The sequence below is a fragment of the Nilaparvata lugens genome, unplaced genomic scaffold (genome assembly GCF_014356525.2).
Source record: "Nilaparvata lugens isolate BPH unplaced genomic scaffold, ASM1435652v1 scaffold7687, whole genome shotgun sequence".
Taxonomy (NCBI): Eukaryota; Metazoa; Arthropoda; class Insecta; order Hemiptera; family Delphacidae; genus Nilaparvata; species Nilaparvata lugens.
The window spans coordinates 1-13,119 of record NW_024093435.1 but is presented as its reverse complement, the minus strand read 5'-3'; the positions used below and the strand labels follow the sequence as shown (position 1 = coordinate 13,119).

At 34.5% G+C, this 13,119-nt stretch overlaps 1 protein-coding gene across 1 annotated transcript; it reads left to right on the top strand.

Annotated features, from left to right (window-relative positions):
- Positions 1-1,761: 1,761 nt before the first annotated feature.
- LOC120356718 (la-related protein 1-like) lies at positions 1,762-13,113 on the top strand (the record flags this gene model as incomplete). The annotated part of the gene is made up of 6 exons (XM_039445695.1): positions 1,762-1,906; positions 4,552-4,765; positions 7,756-8,007; positions 10,729-11,119; positions 12,348-12,492; positions 13,095-13,113. Coding segments are annotated over exons 1-6 (1,134 nt in total), but the record flags the coding sequence as incomplete, so codon positions are not given.
- Between the last annotated feature and the right edge of the window lie 6 nt (positions 13,114-13,119).

Genomic DNA, 13,119 nt, shown 5'->3' with positions numbered 1-13,119 from the left:
TATATACTTATCCATTATCATAATATACGACCAGAAGAGTCTCAAAATTATAGCTTTAAGTTTGTAGCAGGCAAAATCTGCATCTATACTTGCGGGATTTCTACAAATCAGTCACAGAAATTGTGAACTGTTGGAGCAGCCGACGCCATTAACGGGCAAGAGCAGAGGAATTGCGGAGCTCCTGGGCGAGCCAGTAAGAATTTGGTATATTTATATTCTAAGAACCACAACCAGGGTAATATAATTCATTACTCATGCTCTCTCGACTGCAGCCAAGCAGGGCAACCCGTTATTGAAGAATAACGTGACCACTTAAGAACAGAAATTACTATCCAAAACGAAATGAATTCTATATTGAATTATTGTTTTTGGAAAATACGATTCACAATATATTCAGGTTTTCTAATCCGAAAATCCCGGATTGACGCTGAAGGATCCCGGATTGTTATATATCAAATGGGATCCCGGGATGTTTAGATACCAAAAACGTGGATCCCGGGATTGACATCCCTAGTTCAGGTCTGTGATGAATATATAATTTTTTCATTTGATAAAGTACATCATTCCATTATTTTTATTCGTCACTTCTAAAGTAGTTGAGGAATTCTTACGAAAAGGTCCCACTTGTCCTGATGACTACCTCATTCCATCCAAGTCATCTCAATCTTATATTGCTCTATCATTGAATTGTATTGTGCCTTTGCCTTTTAAAAGATGATAGATAAGATAATTTTGAATAAAATTTAGAATTTAGAAATAGGCCGACATTTGCATCAATTTCCTAACTGAATATAGACTTGAATTTTGAATGCCTGAGTATTTGTTATGAATAGTTTTCAAATTCAAATAAAATTTGTTCAAATTAATGTTTAGGGAATATAGGATAATATACGACTAATATAAAGTCTTAAAGAGGGAGATTTTACAGATGATATTTATTATTATCATATGATTTCAATAAACTAGTTACCAGAACGTTAATAACAGTTTAGTCTTGAATGTATTAAAATAAAGATGGTTGATATGAAGAGAATTATTTATTCAATATCTAACATTAGTTGTGTTTAATTTAATTGAATTTGAAAGAATAGACGTTGATGTTGTCAATACCACTATATTTGTTCAAAATCGATTTAAATTACAGAACCAGGTTTCATGGCAACACCTGCCACATCTTAAGCTCAATCATGGCCAATCTATAGTCCTCTCTAGAAGAGAACTATGGTCTTCTATCTATAGTCTTCTCTATAATGGTCTCTGTCTACAGTCTTCTCTGTCTATGGTCTTCTATCTATAATCTATAGTCTTCTCTAGAAGAGAACTATATAGAATGGCCATGACTGAACTGATGAAACCTGGTTCTTCAACATCACTCGCCATAAAACCTGTTTCTGTACTGTAATTTAAATTGATTTTGAACAAATATAGTGGTATTGACAACATAGTTTATATTTATATTTTGAATTCAACCTATTTTTGGACAATTTCTATCCAAATTTGGGAAAGGAACAGTTTTGTGCATGGAACAGTTTTGGGCATTAAGCATGTTGTTCCTTTCCCGTTCCTGTCGTTCCATTCATAGTTGAGAATGATATTGTACATGTATCAATTTATAAATAAATAAATCAACGTCTAATTCTTTCAACTATGGAGAAATACAACATCTTTTACGATACAATCAAATTATCAATTGAATTTGTTTGCAGGTGAAGAGAAAAGTAAAATCAAGAGAGAGAGCGGACTCGTACCGATCGGTGACCGGAGAGAGAGAAAGACATGACTCTGTGAGGTCGATGAGAGAGCGCACTGACTCTTATCGCGAGGAGAGAGAGGAGCTGGACTTCCAGTTCGATGAAGAACTCGATGTTCCCAGTCTCACCGGCCGTCAGAAGCAGTTCACTGATTGGTCAGTAATTTATGAAAAAAATAATGTTAGAATCAATTCAAAATCAAATTCAGTTTATTTGCCAAAAAATAAAACAATAAAGCAAGCAATTCTACAGAATAAGTGCATTACAGAACTGACAATTCGATAATAGAATTGATAAATTATTCAATTTACATAATTTAAAATAACTGAGTTTCTGGGACTTCTGCGATTTTTTCTTGACTGATACAATAGGGACTGTTATCCATTTTTCCGGTGATGAAAATCAGGCAGGGTTGATTTAGGGCCGGTTTCCGAGCTCGGGATTCAGCTAAGTTCTAGACTTTGAACAGCTGGAGTTAGAAAATTGGCTTTCCGAAACGGGGAATAATCGCAGTCCACGTTTAAATCAAATTTCGAAAAACTAGAAAATTGAACACAAAATAAAATAAAGAGAAAATAGTTTAAAGTTTAAATAGAATAAAGCTACAGCTATTTTGAATTATTTGAATGTTTCATTTTGTCAAGGAAAAACGTTTCCAATTATAGAAATGAGAAAATAGAGATTATCATAAAAACTGCGACTACGCCCCGTTTTGGAAAGCTAATTTTTCTGACTCCAGCTGAGTAAAGTCTAGAACTTGGCTAAATCCCGAGCTCGGAAACCGGCCCTTAGAGGCACAGAGGTTCGGAACAGGCAGTAATGCCTAACCCGTGAAAGGAGTAAAAAGAAGGAGAAATTAATTGAGTTGATATTTTTCGTTTTATAATAATTTTGAAAGTTAGTTTCATTTTCAACTTTAAGCATTCCTCGAAAATAACTCCACCGCTTCCATTCAATCAAAGCTCACAGTTACGTATGATTCACTATAGATATTTTTCCAATGGGGAGTTTGAATCGAGATGATTAATTTTATTAGAAATATCGTAATTGACCAACACTTTATGAAAATATCACAGAGAAGCATATTCGACTGAATTAATTGATATAATATGCTCGAGGATAATCTTTTGTTATAGGGTGGTCCCAAACTCCTTATTCCATCTTCAGAAACAATTTTTTTAAGTGATAATTGAATCAATTAAGATTGATGAGTTGGATCAGCTTTGAACTTGTGAACGTCTTTGAAATGCTTATCTGCTTCTGTCTGTATCTTGAGTTCTTGACTATCATGAGATTCACTACAAACTGGCAGCATTTGTTGAATGGGAAGCAATGTATGGTTATTTTCAAGGAATGCTAAAAGTTTAAAGTGAATCTTTTGATTGAAGTACAGATCCTACTACTGTTGAATATTTCTGTTGAAATCCTTCTAATTCTCTATGAAGTCTGACACATTTAAAACAAAAATCATGATATCAGTATTCTCCTTGTGAGCAAATTGATAAGAAACCCTTCCTGCTTTCATTCAATCAATGGAACCAATCAAGCGCTTCCTTTTGATATTCTGAGACTGCATTAATCCAAAAATGTGTTGCCATATTCAGGTGATGAACTTTTTGATATTAAATCTTTGCAATTGATAATTTCTTATGTTGGAAGTACATACTGATAGCAAGAATAGTAGTGATCATGTTTGATGATATAATATTATATCTACTACTCGTAGTCATAAAATGATCGTAAAGTTGGAATGACAATAACTCCAAAACGTACTAGTAAAACTAGTTTTAATTAGTGTGATAAAAAATTTAAGTGTAGTTTTCTGTGGAGTATGAATTGATATCAGTACAAGAGAATTGCTATTGTAAGATTGAGGTTCAGTTGCAAAACGCCTGTTAAATTTCAACCGTAATCAAATACAACAAGAACCAATCGGAGGCCTCTTCTTTTCAAAATATCTGTCTGATTGGTTCTCGTGCCATTTGGTCATGATTAAAATTTAACAGGCTTTTGTGCAACCGGGCCTTGTGATGAGGTCCAAGTTATAATGACTGGATTTAATTAACATTATTTGTGTAGCTATCTTTGTCCATTATTCGACAAAGTGTTTAGATCTATCTTTTTCTAGCTCCGCAACGTTGCCAGATCGTTCTTCATCAATGTAGAAATGTTATTAATAACCAAATATTAAATCTCAATTATAAAAATGGAAAATATCATTGGAAAATATTTTCTCAAAACGATTTAATATTATGATTGATTATTTTAGAAACAGTTGATATTACATCGTATATACTGGTATTAACTATCTTATATCTATAGAAGGCAGTGGCCATGAAGAGAATCGACAACGGTGTTATCCTATCTTTCTCGTTTTGAAAAAATATTTTCCATGATAAAGTGAAAATAAAAGACATTCATCCATCTATCTATCTACTGTCATTGTAACGTGGATCTCACTATAGTGTCTGAATTATATATTTTTAATCTTAATTGAATTATTGTATTTGTCATGCTAGACTCTATTTTGATTTCTGTACATGCATTAAGAGTGTGAAATAAATTTTAATTTGAATGAAGGTGACTTTTGAAATAAACAAGCTACAAACATGTGTTTATTACGGCCCTACATGTTTTATCCTATTCAAATTTTGATATACGGTTGTTCGATTTATTTATTTATTCATACATTAGTGCATACAAAATCATTCTCAACTATAGGAGGCAGTGGCCAGGAAGAGAATTTAATTTTATTTTATTAGATTAAAATTGTTATGATTCAATTTTGTTTTGTTGTTAGGTCGGAAGATGAAAGTGACGACTACGAGCTGAGCGATCACGAGATCAACAAGCTGCTGATCGTGACGCAGACGTCGTACCGGGCGCCCAAACACGAGGGCTACGACCGCACCGGCGACTGGACGTCACGCGTCAAGATGACACAGGACCTCGAGCAGGCCATCAACATCGGCCTACAGTACTACGAGGAGAACCTCTGGAGCGAACAGGAATGGGTGAGTTACAACTAATTGCTGCTCAACTTATTGCTCAAAAAGTTATTGCCAAGCTGAGGGTGTGTGCACACTGAGAGCCGAACAAGAAGAAGAAAACGTTGGAGGAGAAGCAGTAATAGAGGAAGAAGAAGAAAAAAGAAGAAGAAGAGGGTGGAGAAGAAGAAGAAAAAAGAAGAAGAAGAGGGTGGAGAAGAAGAAGAAAAAAGAAGAAGAAGAGGGTGGAGATTAAGAAGAAAACGTTGAAGGAGAAGCAGTAATAATAGAAGAAGACAGGAGGAGGAGAAGAAGAAGAAGAAGAAGAAGAAGAAGAAGATGAAGATGAAGATGAATGAATAGGAAAATGGAGATGAAAATGAAGAAGGAGAAGAAAAAGAAGAAGAAGCAGTAAAAGAGAAAGAAGAAGAAGAATGAATAGGAAAATGGAGATGAAAATGAACAAGAAATAGAAGAAGCAGTAATAGAGAAAGAAGAAGAAGACGACGACGACGAGGAGGAAAAGGAGAAGAAAAGGAACTGGTGGGAATGGGACAATATTGAGAAGAGAGAAGAAGTGGGCAGAGAAACCCAAAGAAGAAGCAGGAGAGGAAGATGAAGAAGAAGATGAGAAAGGAGGGGAAGGAGGGACAAAGAAGAAGAAGAGAAATTGTTGGTGGATGTAAAACAATTAAGAAGAGAGAAGTAGTGAACGGAGATACCTCGAGAAGAAGAATATGAAGGAGAAGGATAATGATAAGGAGGAGAATGAGAAAAAAAGGAGGTGAATAGATGTTATAAGAAAAGGGTGTAGAATAGTAACAAGGAAAATACCCCGAAATGAATGTAATACCATAGAGAAAAAATAGCGTAAGTAGATATCCCATGGTATAGAGCGTTTAGGCACTAACTCCGTAAACAGAGTCATAGTGCATTCTGGTGACGTCAGCACAGGTAGGGATCCTACACCGATAAAAATACTAGCTGATATAGATCATTTGAAATCAATGAATTTTCATTGGTTTAGGAGCCCTACCTGTGCTGACGTCACACAATTGCACTACGGCTTCGTTTACGGAGGTAGTGGTTTATGTCGCTACTTTTACTGTTAACTCAAGCCGATTACTGTCTATTATTGTCGATTTTTACTGTTTTGTTGGGGTGAGAGTGTATGAACGGCACAATATGAGAGACTACCAGCGTCACACAGCTTCACGGGAAAGAACTACGTGGATTATCGGCTTGAGATAACAGTAAAAGTTGGACATGAACGTCCTATACCATGGAATATCTACTTATGCTATTGTTTCTCTATGGTAATACTGTCGCAATTCTGGTCGTAGTTGAAGTAGAAGTAGTTTGAGTTGAAGAAAAAGTTCAAGGAGAGGAAGAAGTTGAAGAGGGAGCAGTAATAAGAAAAGAAAAAGACGAAGAGGAAAAGAATGAGAATGAACATATTTGTTTAGGAGAAGAAGAAGAAGACAAAGGAAGTCGATGAAGACTGATGAGATAGAATACGTTTAATTCTCCTTCGCTGGTTCTTCTCTCCTTCTTCTTCTACTTCTTCTTCTACTTCTTCCTCTCCATCTTCTCTTCTTCTTCCTCTTCTTCTTCTTCTTCTTCTTCTTCTTCTTCTCCGCAGAACTGGGAACGCCTGACCGCTCTCTGTGTGAACACTCGCAAATACAAACAAAAGTATTCTTGTAGTTGAATAATTTGAATCGACAGTTTCAGTCAACTCCAGGAGGTCATGAGTCAGTTAAATTATCATGATTGTAACTACAATACTTCCTTTCGAGGTTGAGTGGTAGAGAGCCTAACTCCGCCTAATGAAGATTTTTTCATTTTCATTCATTTCAAATAGTTCTGTTCAGTAATATATCTATCACAATATATTTTTTTATGTTGATTGTCATTAAAACTAGTCTCAGAGACATTAATTTTCATTTCACTATAAATCTTATTACACCATGAAAAACTATAAAACTTCAGTTCATCCATTAATGGCCCAAGTAGTTCTGAAATTATGATAGCAGTAAAAATTATTTAGTCTGCATACACTATCACAATTGTTTTTAAACTAGTTCAAACCTTCTCTTCAGCATCCAGGTAAGATCTTCATTGTGTAGTAGTTGGCTTGCCTCAGGATAGACATGATGATGGAGTCTCGACTCATGCCGCATGACAAATCGACTAATCTCATTGGAATCGACTTATCACAATATGAAGTGATAAACATATCCTATTTTTGTCCTCTTCCTATCAAAATTATCAAATTAACCTGTCAACAATATGATTTGTTCTTTGTATCTGCATAAATAAATAAAAATTTGGAAAATGATCAGGTTTGCGCTTTAAGCCTGTTGTTGTTCCTTTCCCAATCATTCATAATGAGTTGAGAAGTGCATAGTGTATCTATGAATATCACCTCTCTACAACAAGGAAACATGTATTCTGGTTATCCTAGACTCCATTTTATTTCTGTATAATATAATGTATTTTGTCATAGTCATCAATTTCAGCTGTTTTCCATGCATGAAATCAAGCCGGTAAACAGCTGTTTGCAGAACAAATAAACATATAATTCTCATTACAGCATACTCTACTGTAATGAATCCATATGTTTTCTTTGCAGTCGAGTATGTTTCCTAGTTCCGAAATAGGAACAGCAAAACTGCTACAAAAAACCACCTTCATCGCTCCAGGTGCTAGTTTTGTCAACTTCCAAAAAATTCATGATTCGGAATTTATAAACTAGGTTATGTTTATAGAATGCATGTAGTAACGTTATCACAAGCAAGTAATGTTTTCTATTTCTCAATTATCTTTCTTTAGATTATTATGAAAAAAGTGTACGTTACTTGGACGTGAATGTCTTTTGCAGTGCTCGAATGAAATTCTAATCTCGGCTAGCGCCTCGACTAGAAACATCATTCTCGCCTGCAAAAGTCCCCTTCCCGTCCTTGTTACGTAAGATACTATTATGGTTAAATGAATAATTTGAATTGTTGTATCAGTTTCAGCCAACATCGGGCAGTTACAAGACAGTGAACATAATCACTCAGGAGGATTTCGCGAAGCTGGCGCCGCGGTCAGCGCCGAAGAGAAGCAATCCCGAAGCCCCGCCCCCTCCACCACCTCCCTCACTCAACACGCATGCGCGCTACATGCATGACGATGATGATGAGTTGGAAGAAGGCGAGATTAGGGATGATGATGATGATGATGACGTACTTGTTGATGGCAAAGTGTCTCACGATGAGTCCAAGGTTTGTAGATTTATTCATTCATTCGGTATACACCACTTTTCGTATTTTCTATTTTATTAGAAACTTATTTTTGATTGTGATTTTTTTGTATTTTGATTTCCTTTGTGTATTTTATGATTTTATGTATATTGATTGATTGATGATTTTAAAGGAGTTTTAGGCGAATGCTAGCTGTTTTTATCTGGATTGTACCTTGTATGTATTGTCAATGAATAAATTGTTAAAGTAATTAATATTTAATAGAAAAATACATTCAATAATATTAATACAATGAAGAAAATTAAAGACTTGAATATAAATAATACAAACAGCAAATCAACAAGTAGATAACAAGAACATAGTTGACAGGAGTAGATCATAAAAGTTTCACAAAATATAGACATGATAAAGTAGTAAAAAGAGCAAACAACAAAATAACAATATTCAAGAATAAGAATTTTGTGAATATCAATTTGTGGAATTCAATATTTAGACTTGTAAAATCACTTTCACATTATACAATAACTGAATTATGAATGAATAACATTGAACTTGATGGCAAACCTACCAATTGTAACTTTTTCAATAATATTATCAACAGGTTGCATATAATCTCCAAAAGTCACTGAACACTAATACTTATAATACAACTACATTAAATGCTGAGCAATTGAAAAGGTATTAAATTTCATCCATTATCAAGAGATGAGTTGTCAAGAATAATAAAAATTGGAATAACAAAAAAACAGTAGGATTGGATGGGGTCTCAAGCAAAATTTTAAAAGAATGTGAAAATGAATTACTGGACCCTTTATTGCATCTCTTAATACTTCACTAGAGCAGGGTATTTTCCCTGATGATCTGAAACAAGGAAAATTTTGCCAATTTTCAAGAGCGGTGATTCTGAAAGAGTTGAAAATTATAGACCCATTAGTATTCTAAATGTAATAAGTAAAATTTTTGAAAGAGTAGTTTTAAATAGGTTATTGATGCACCTGGAAGAATTAATTTCATATGTGATGAACAACATGGGTCCAGAAAGGGAAATCTACTAAGACTGCAATAGTATCCCTTGTGAAAGACTATAGATATAATAGATTCAGGTGAGAAGGCAGCCGCAATATTTCTTGATTTATCCAAAGCTTTTGATTGTGTGAACCATAGAATATTATTGGAAATACTAAAAACTGTAGGTGTGAATGGTATAGAACTAAAATGGTTTGAATCATATCTCATAGGTAGAAACCAGTGTTGAGCTTACCAAGGTGGATGGGAATGAAATAGTAAAAAAAATCTCAAAAACTGGAGGTCCAGGCTGGAGTACCTCAAGGCTCAATTCTGGGTCCCTTACTGTTTCTGTTGTATGTGAACCAATTACCAAAAGAGTTAAAAGATCACAGAGCTCTGTTGTTTGCTGATGACACATCGCTTATCTTTAACAATTATTTATTAGATAGTCTAGAAATAAATGCTTTTACTGGAGTACAGTCAATTGTCCAATTCTTGAAGCAAAGGCAATTAACAATAAATAGTAAGAAATGTCAATTCCTACAATTCAAAAGTAAAATAATTCAGTAGAGGATAGAGAAATAAATGTGTTGTAGAGGAAAATGAATTAGACCAAGAAGAGAAAGTAGCATTCTTGGGAATTTTATTGGATAGGAAATTAACATGGCATCCTTACATTGAGAGGATATGTAATAAGATATCATCTGGGTATTTGTCCTGCGGCAGCTTGCTAGGCTGAATGATAAAAAACTACTGTTAACTGCTTACCATGGACTTATACTATCTCATATTAGGTATGCTATTTTAGTATGGGGTAATTCATCTCAACAAAATATGGACAGAGTGTTAAGATTCAAAAGAAGGCACTCAGATGTATAGAGAAGTGAATAGGTAGACTCTTGTAGGCCTTTATTTAAAAAGCTTGGTCTATTAACTGTGCCATCTTGTATGTATATGAAGTTGTAATGCATGTGAAAAAGAGTGGTGTGATCCAGAATTCAGATGTTCATGAGTATAATACGCGAAACAGAGCAGATTATCATATATGGGTCACAATAGTAGGTTATTTGAACAAAAACCAGATTATATTGGTAGGAAATTTTATAACAAGCTACCTCAAATCTTGAAAAGTAATGATGATTGAAGATTTTCAAAAAACAAATGAAAAAAATATTTAGTTGATAAAGCTTTTTATAGTGTACAAGAATCCTTTCAAACCTAAACTAGGTTGAACTACTTAGTGTTAGAATTATTATGTAATAACATGACTTGTCTTATACTCCATGACTGGAGTCTTTAGGACGTAATCTAAAAAAAAAAAAAAAAAAAAAAAAAAAAAAAAAAAAAAAAAAAATCAATAGCTTGGAAGGCACTATGGCTAGGGCACTGAACTCAGTGATGGGTCTCTCACCGAGGGGCTGTACAACCCAAAATACTAATTTTTTATCTCGAAGATCAGCCGCGTGTAACGGAGGGTTGAGTCTAACATAAACCAGAACTTTTTTTACCGGCTAAGAGCTTCAAGTTCCATATTCACGGACAATAAAAAGCGTTTGTAGTTAAGTTATTGTCGTATCGTCCCCTATATTTTTCCAAGTCATCAATAATTGTTTAAGCCATTAATATGTCATCAGTTTGAGGAGTATATTATAACAGTTGAGTCATCAATATCCTGAAACTTTTTATGATTGCGAATTCTTACTAGTAAAAAATATTTTTTTTTGTGATTTTCAGAAAGCAATCTCAGTGCCATCCGAATCGTCGTTGAAGAAGCCGCCGAAACGCGAGCAGTACGACGACAAACAGCGGCGCTACCGCGACAGGCCCAAGTTCTACGCGGTGGTGAAGGACACGCGACGCCCAGTCGACGGCCTCAAGCGCAAAACACGCCATTCGGACAATCCGCCGGTCGAGCATCACGTCGGCTGGATCATGGACGTGCGGGAGCATCGTCCCAGAACGTCGTCAATCGGCAGCTCGACCGGCACATCCCCGAACGAGGGCTTTCTCAGCGGCGGCACGCCCCAGTCGCTGCCGCACTTCCAGCATCCATCCCACTCGCTCCTCAAGGAGAACAACTTCACGCAACAGGTCTACCACAAGTATCATTCGCGCTGTTTGAAAGGTCAGTACCCGAATACAAGTGTTCATATTACACCTATATCATAGAATAGAATGCAATGTATAAGCCACAACATGATGTCACAACTTGACATATAGGCCAGTTTTATAATAAATACTACAAACCATATCACATTTGTACATATTGTTGTAAATGTACTTTTGTAATTAACACTTTATTAAACACTTTATTTATTTAACACTATTGAGCAAGATAAAAATAAAATACATCATCTTTGAACATAAAACTCTCTAACTTCCTATCTTTTATATATTTTAATACATATATTAATATTAAGCAAATTTGCATAGCTTTATAGTTATAATGCTCTGGGTCTTAGATTTTAAAATCCCCTAAACATAGTTTTTTTTTAAAGAAATTCTTCAACTGAGTAAAAAGGGGTTACTCAAGAAGAACATCTCTAGACTCTATTTGAACCTTCTGTAACAGAGTTGTCTCACCTCAACAGGAAGTCTGTTCATCAATTTAATTGCAGCATTTGATGGACTTGATCTGTTTTATGCAATCTGCTCCTGTATAATATGGGTTTGTTCGGGCCCGAGAATTTGTGGCTCCAATTCCAAGAATATTTTTAGAAGAAAATTGCTTTCTCGAGTTCAGCCACTACTAAATCTATTCGATTCACGATTTTTGAAGTTTCTCATAATTGGAAAGGTTGTTCTAGGCCTATATAAAGTAAGCTCAAAATGCAAAAACATTGAAACTAGACGATCTTCACAATGCTTTGAGTAGAAAAGATTTGGATAAAATATCCGTTTGCCACATTGTGCGAAATTTCAATCTTTTCATCCATCCCATAAATATGACTGAATTTATTTAAATTGACAATCCAGCATCGACTGTTTTGTCAGATTGAATTTCTATCCAGTCGTAAGAGCTTACAAGAAATCTAGCATCTGAATTTAGCATCGTGACGATTGTCTATGTGTAATATTTTTGTACCTTTAGGTTGACTACAAATACTTGAGAAACTTCTAAAAAAGTGAATCAAATAGCATCCATTTTGTAATAAATTATTATCAATTATTATAAATTATTTCGGACGATGTGTAACCTTATCTACATTTGGAAGATTAATAGCACAAGGTAACGTTATTTTTCCTCTCCCTATCATTTTTTATGATGCACTTTTTGTATGATTTAATGAAGCATAAATAATTATTTGCATCTAACAAATTATTAACCTGCACTGTCATTTTTTTATTTTCAGAACGAAAACGTTTAGGCTCTGGACAATCACAAGAAATGAACACCTTGTTCCGGTTCTGGTCTTTCTTCTTGAGAGAGAACTTCAATAAGAAAATGTACGAGGAATTCAAGAATTTGGCTCTCGAAGACGCCAAACAAGGGTTCAGTTTGTATTTCATAGATCTTTGTATTTATTCCGATAATGATTTGAATACGAGTAGGATCACCGAATAAGAATAGAGGACGTGTGATCTATTACTATTGTTTTCTCAATGGTAAGATTAAATCACTGTTAATCAGGAATATCTATCACTTATTATAAGAACGGTAACGGATAGGCGCCAGAAGAAGAAGAAGAAGAAGAATTATAAGAACTGGAGAACATAAAATAATTATGTAGAATTTTTTAATGGTAATCTATTCAATAATACATAATACATGAAAATAGTTTTAGATTCTTCTTGATAGAGGATCGCCTAATCTCTCTAAGAGTAAAATCCCCTGGGATCACATATATCTTAGATTCAACTTCAGTTTATTTGTCAAAATATAAGACAAAAAGCAAGCAACGTTACAAAAAATAGCAGAAATCTATTTCTGCTTTATGAAGAAAAGTTTACGGTAAGTTTTCTTGTATTATGCAGGGTTATAATTTCTGATCCACCTTCTAGAAATATTGAATGTAATTCTGTAATTTGACTTCAGTATCCATTATTCACCTCAGTCAATTTAAACTGTAATTTTACAATTTTTCATCTTCTTTCCGCAGATATGGATTGGAGTGTATGTTCAGA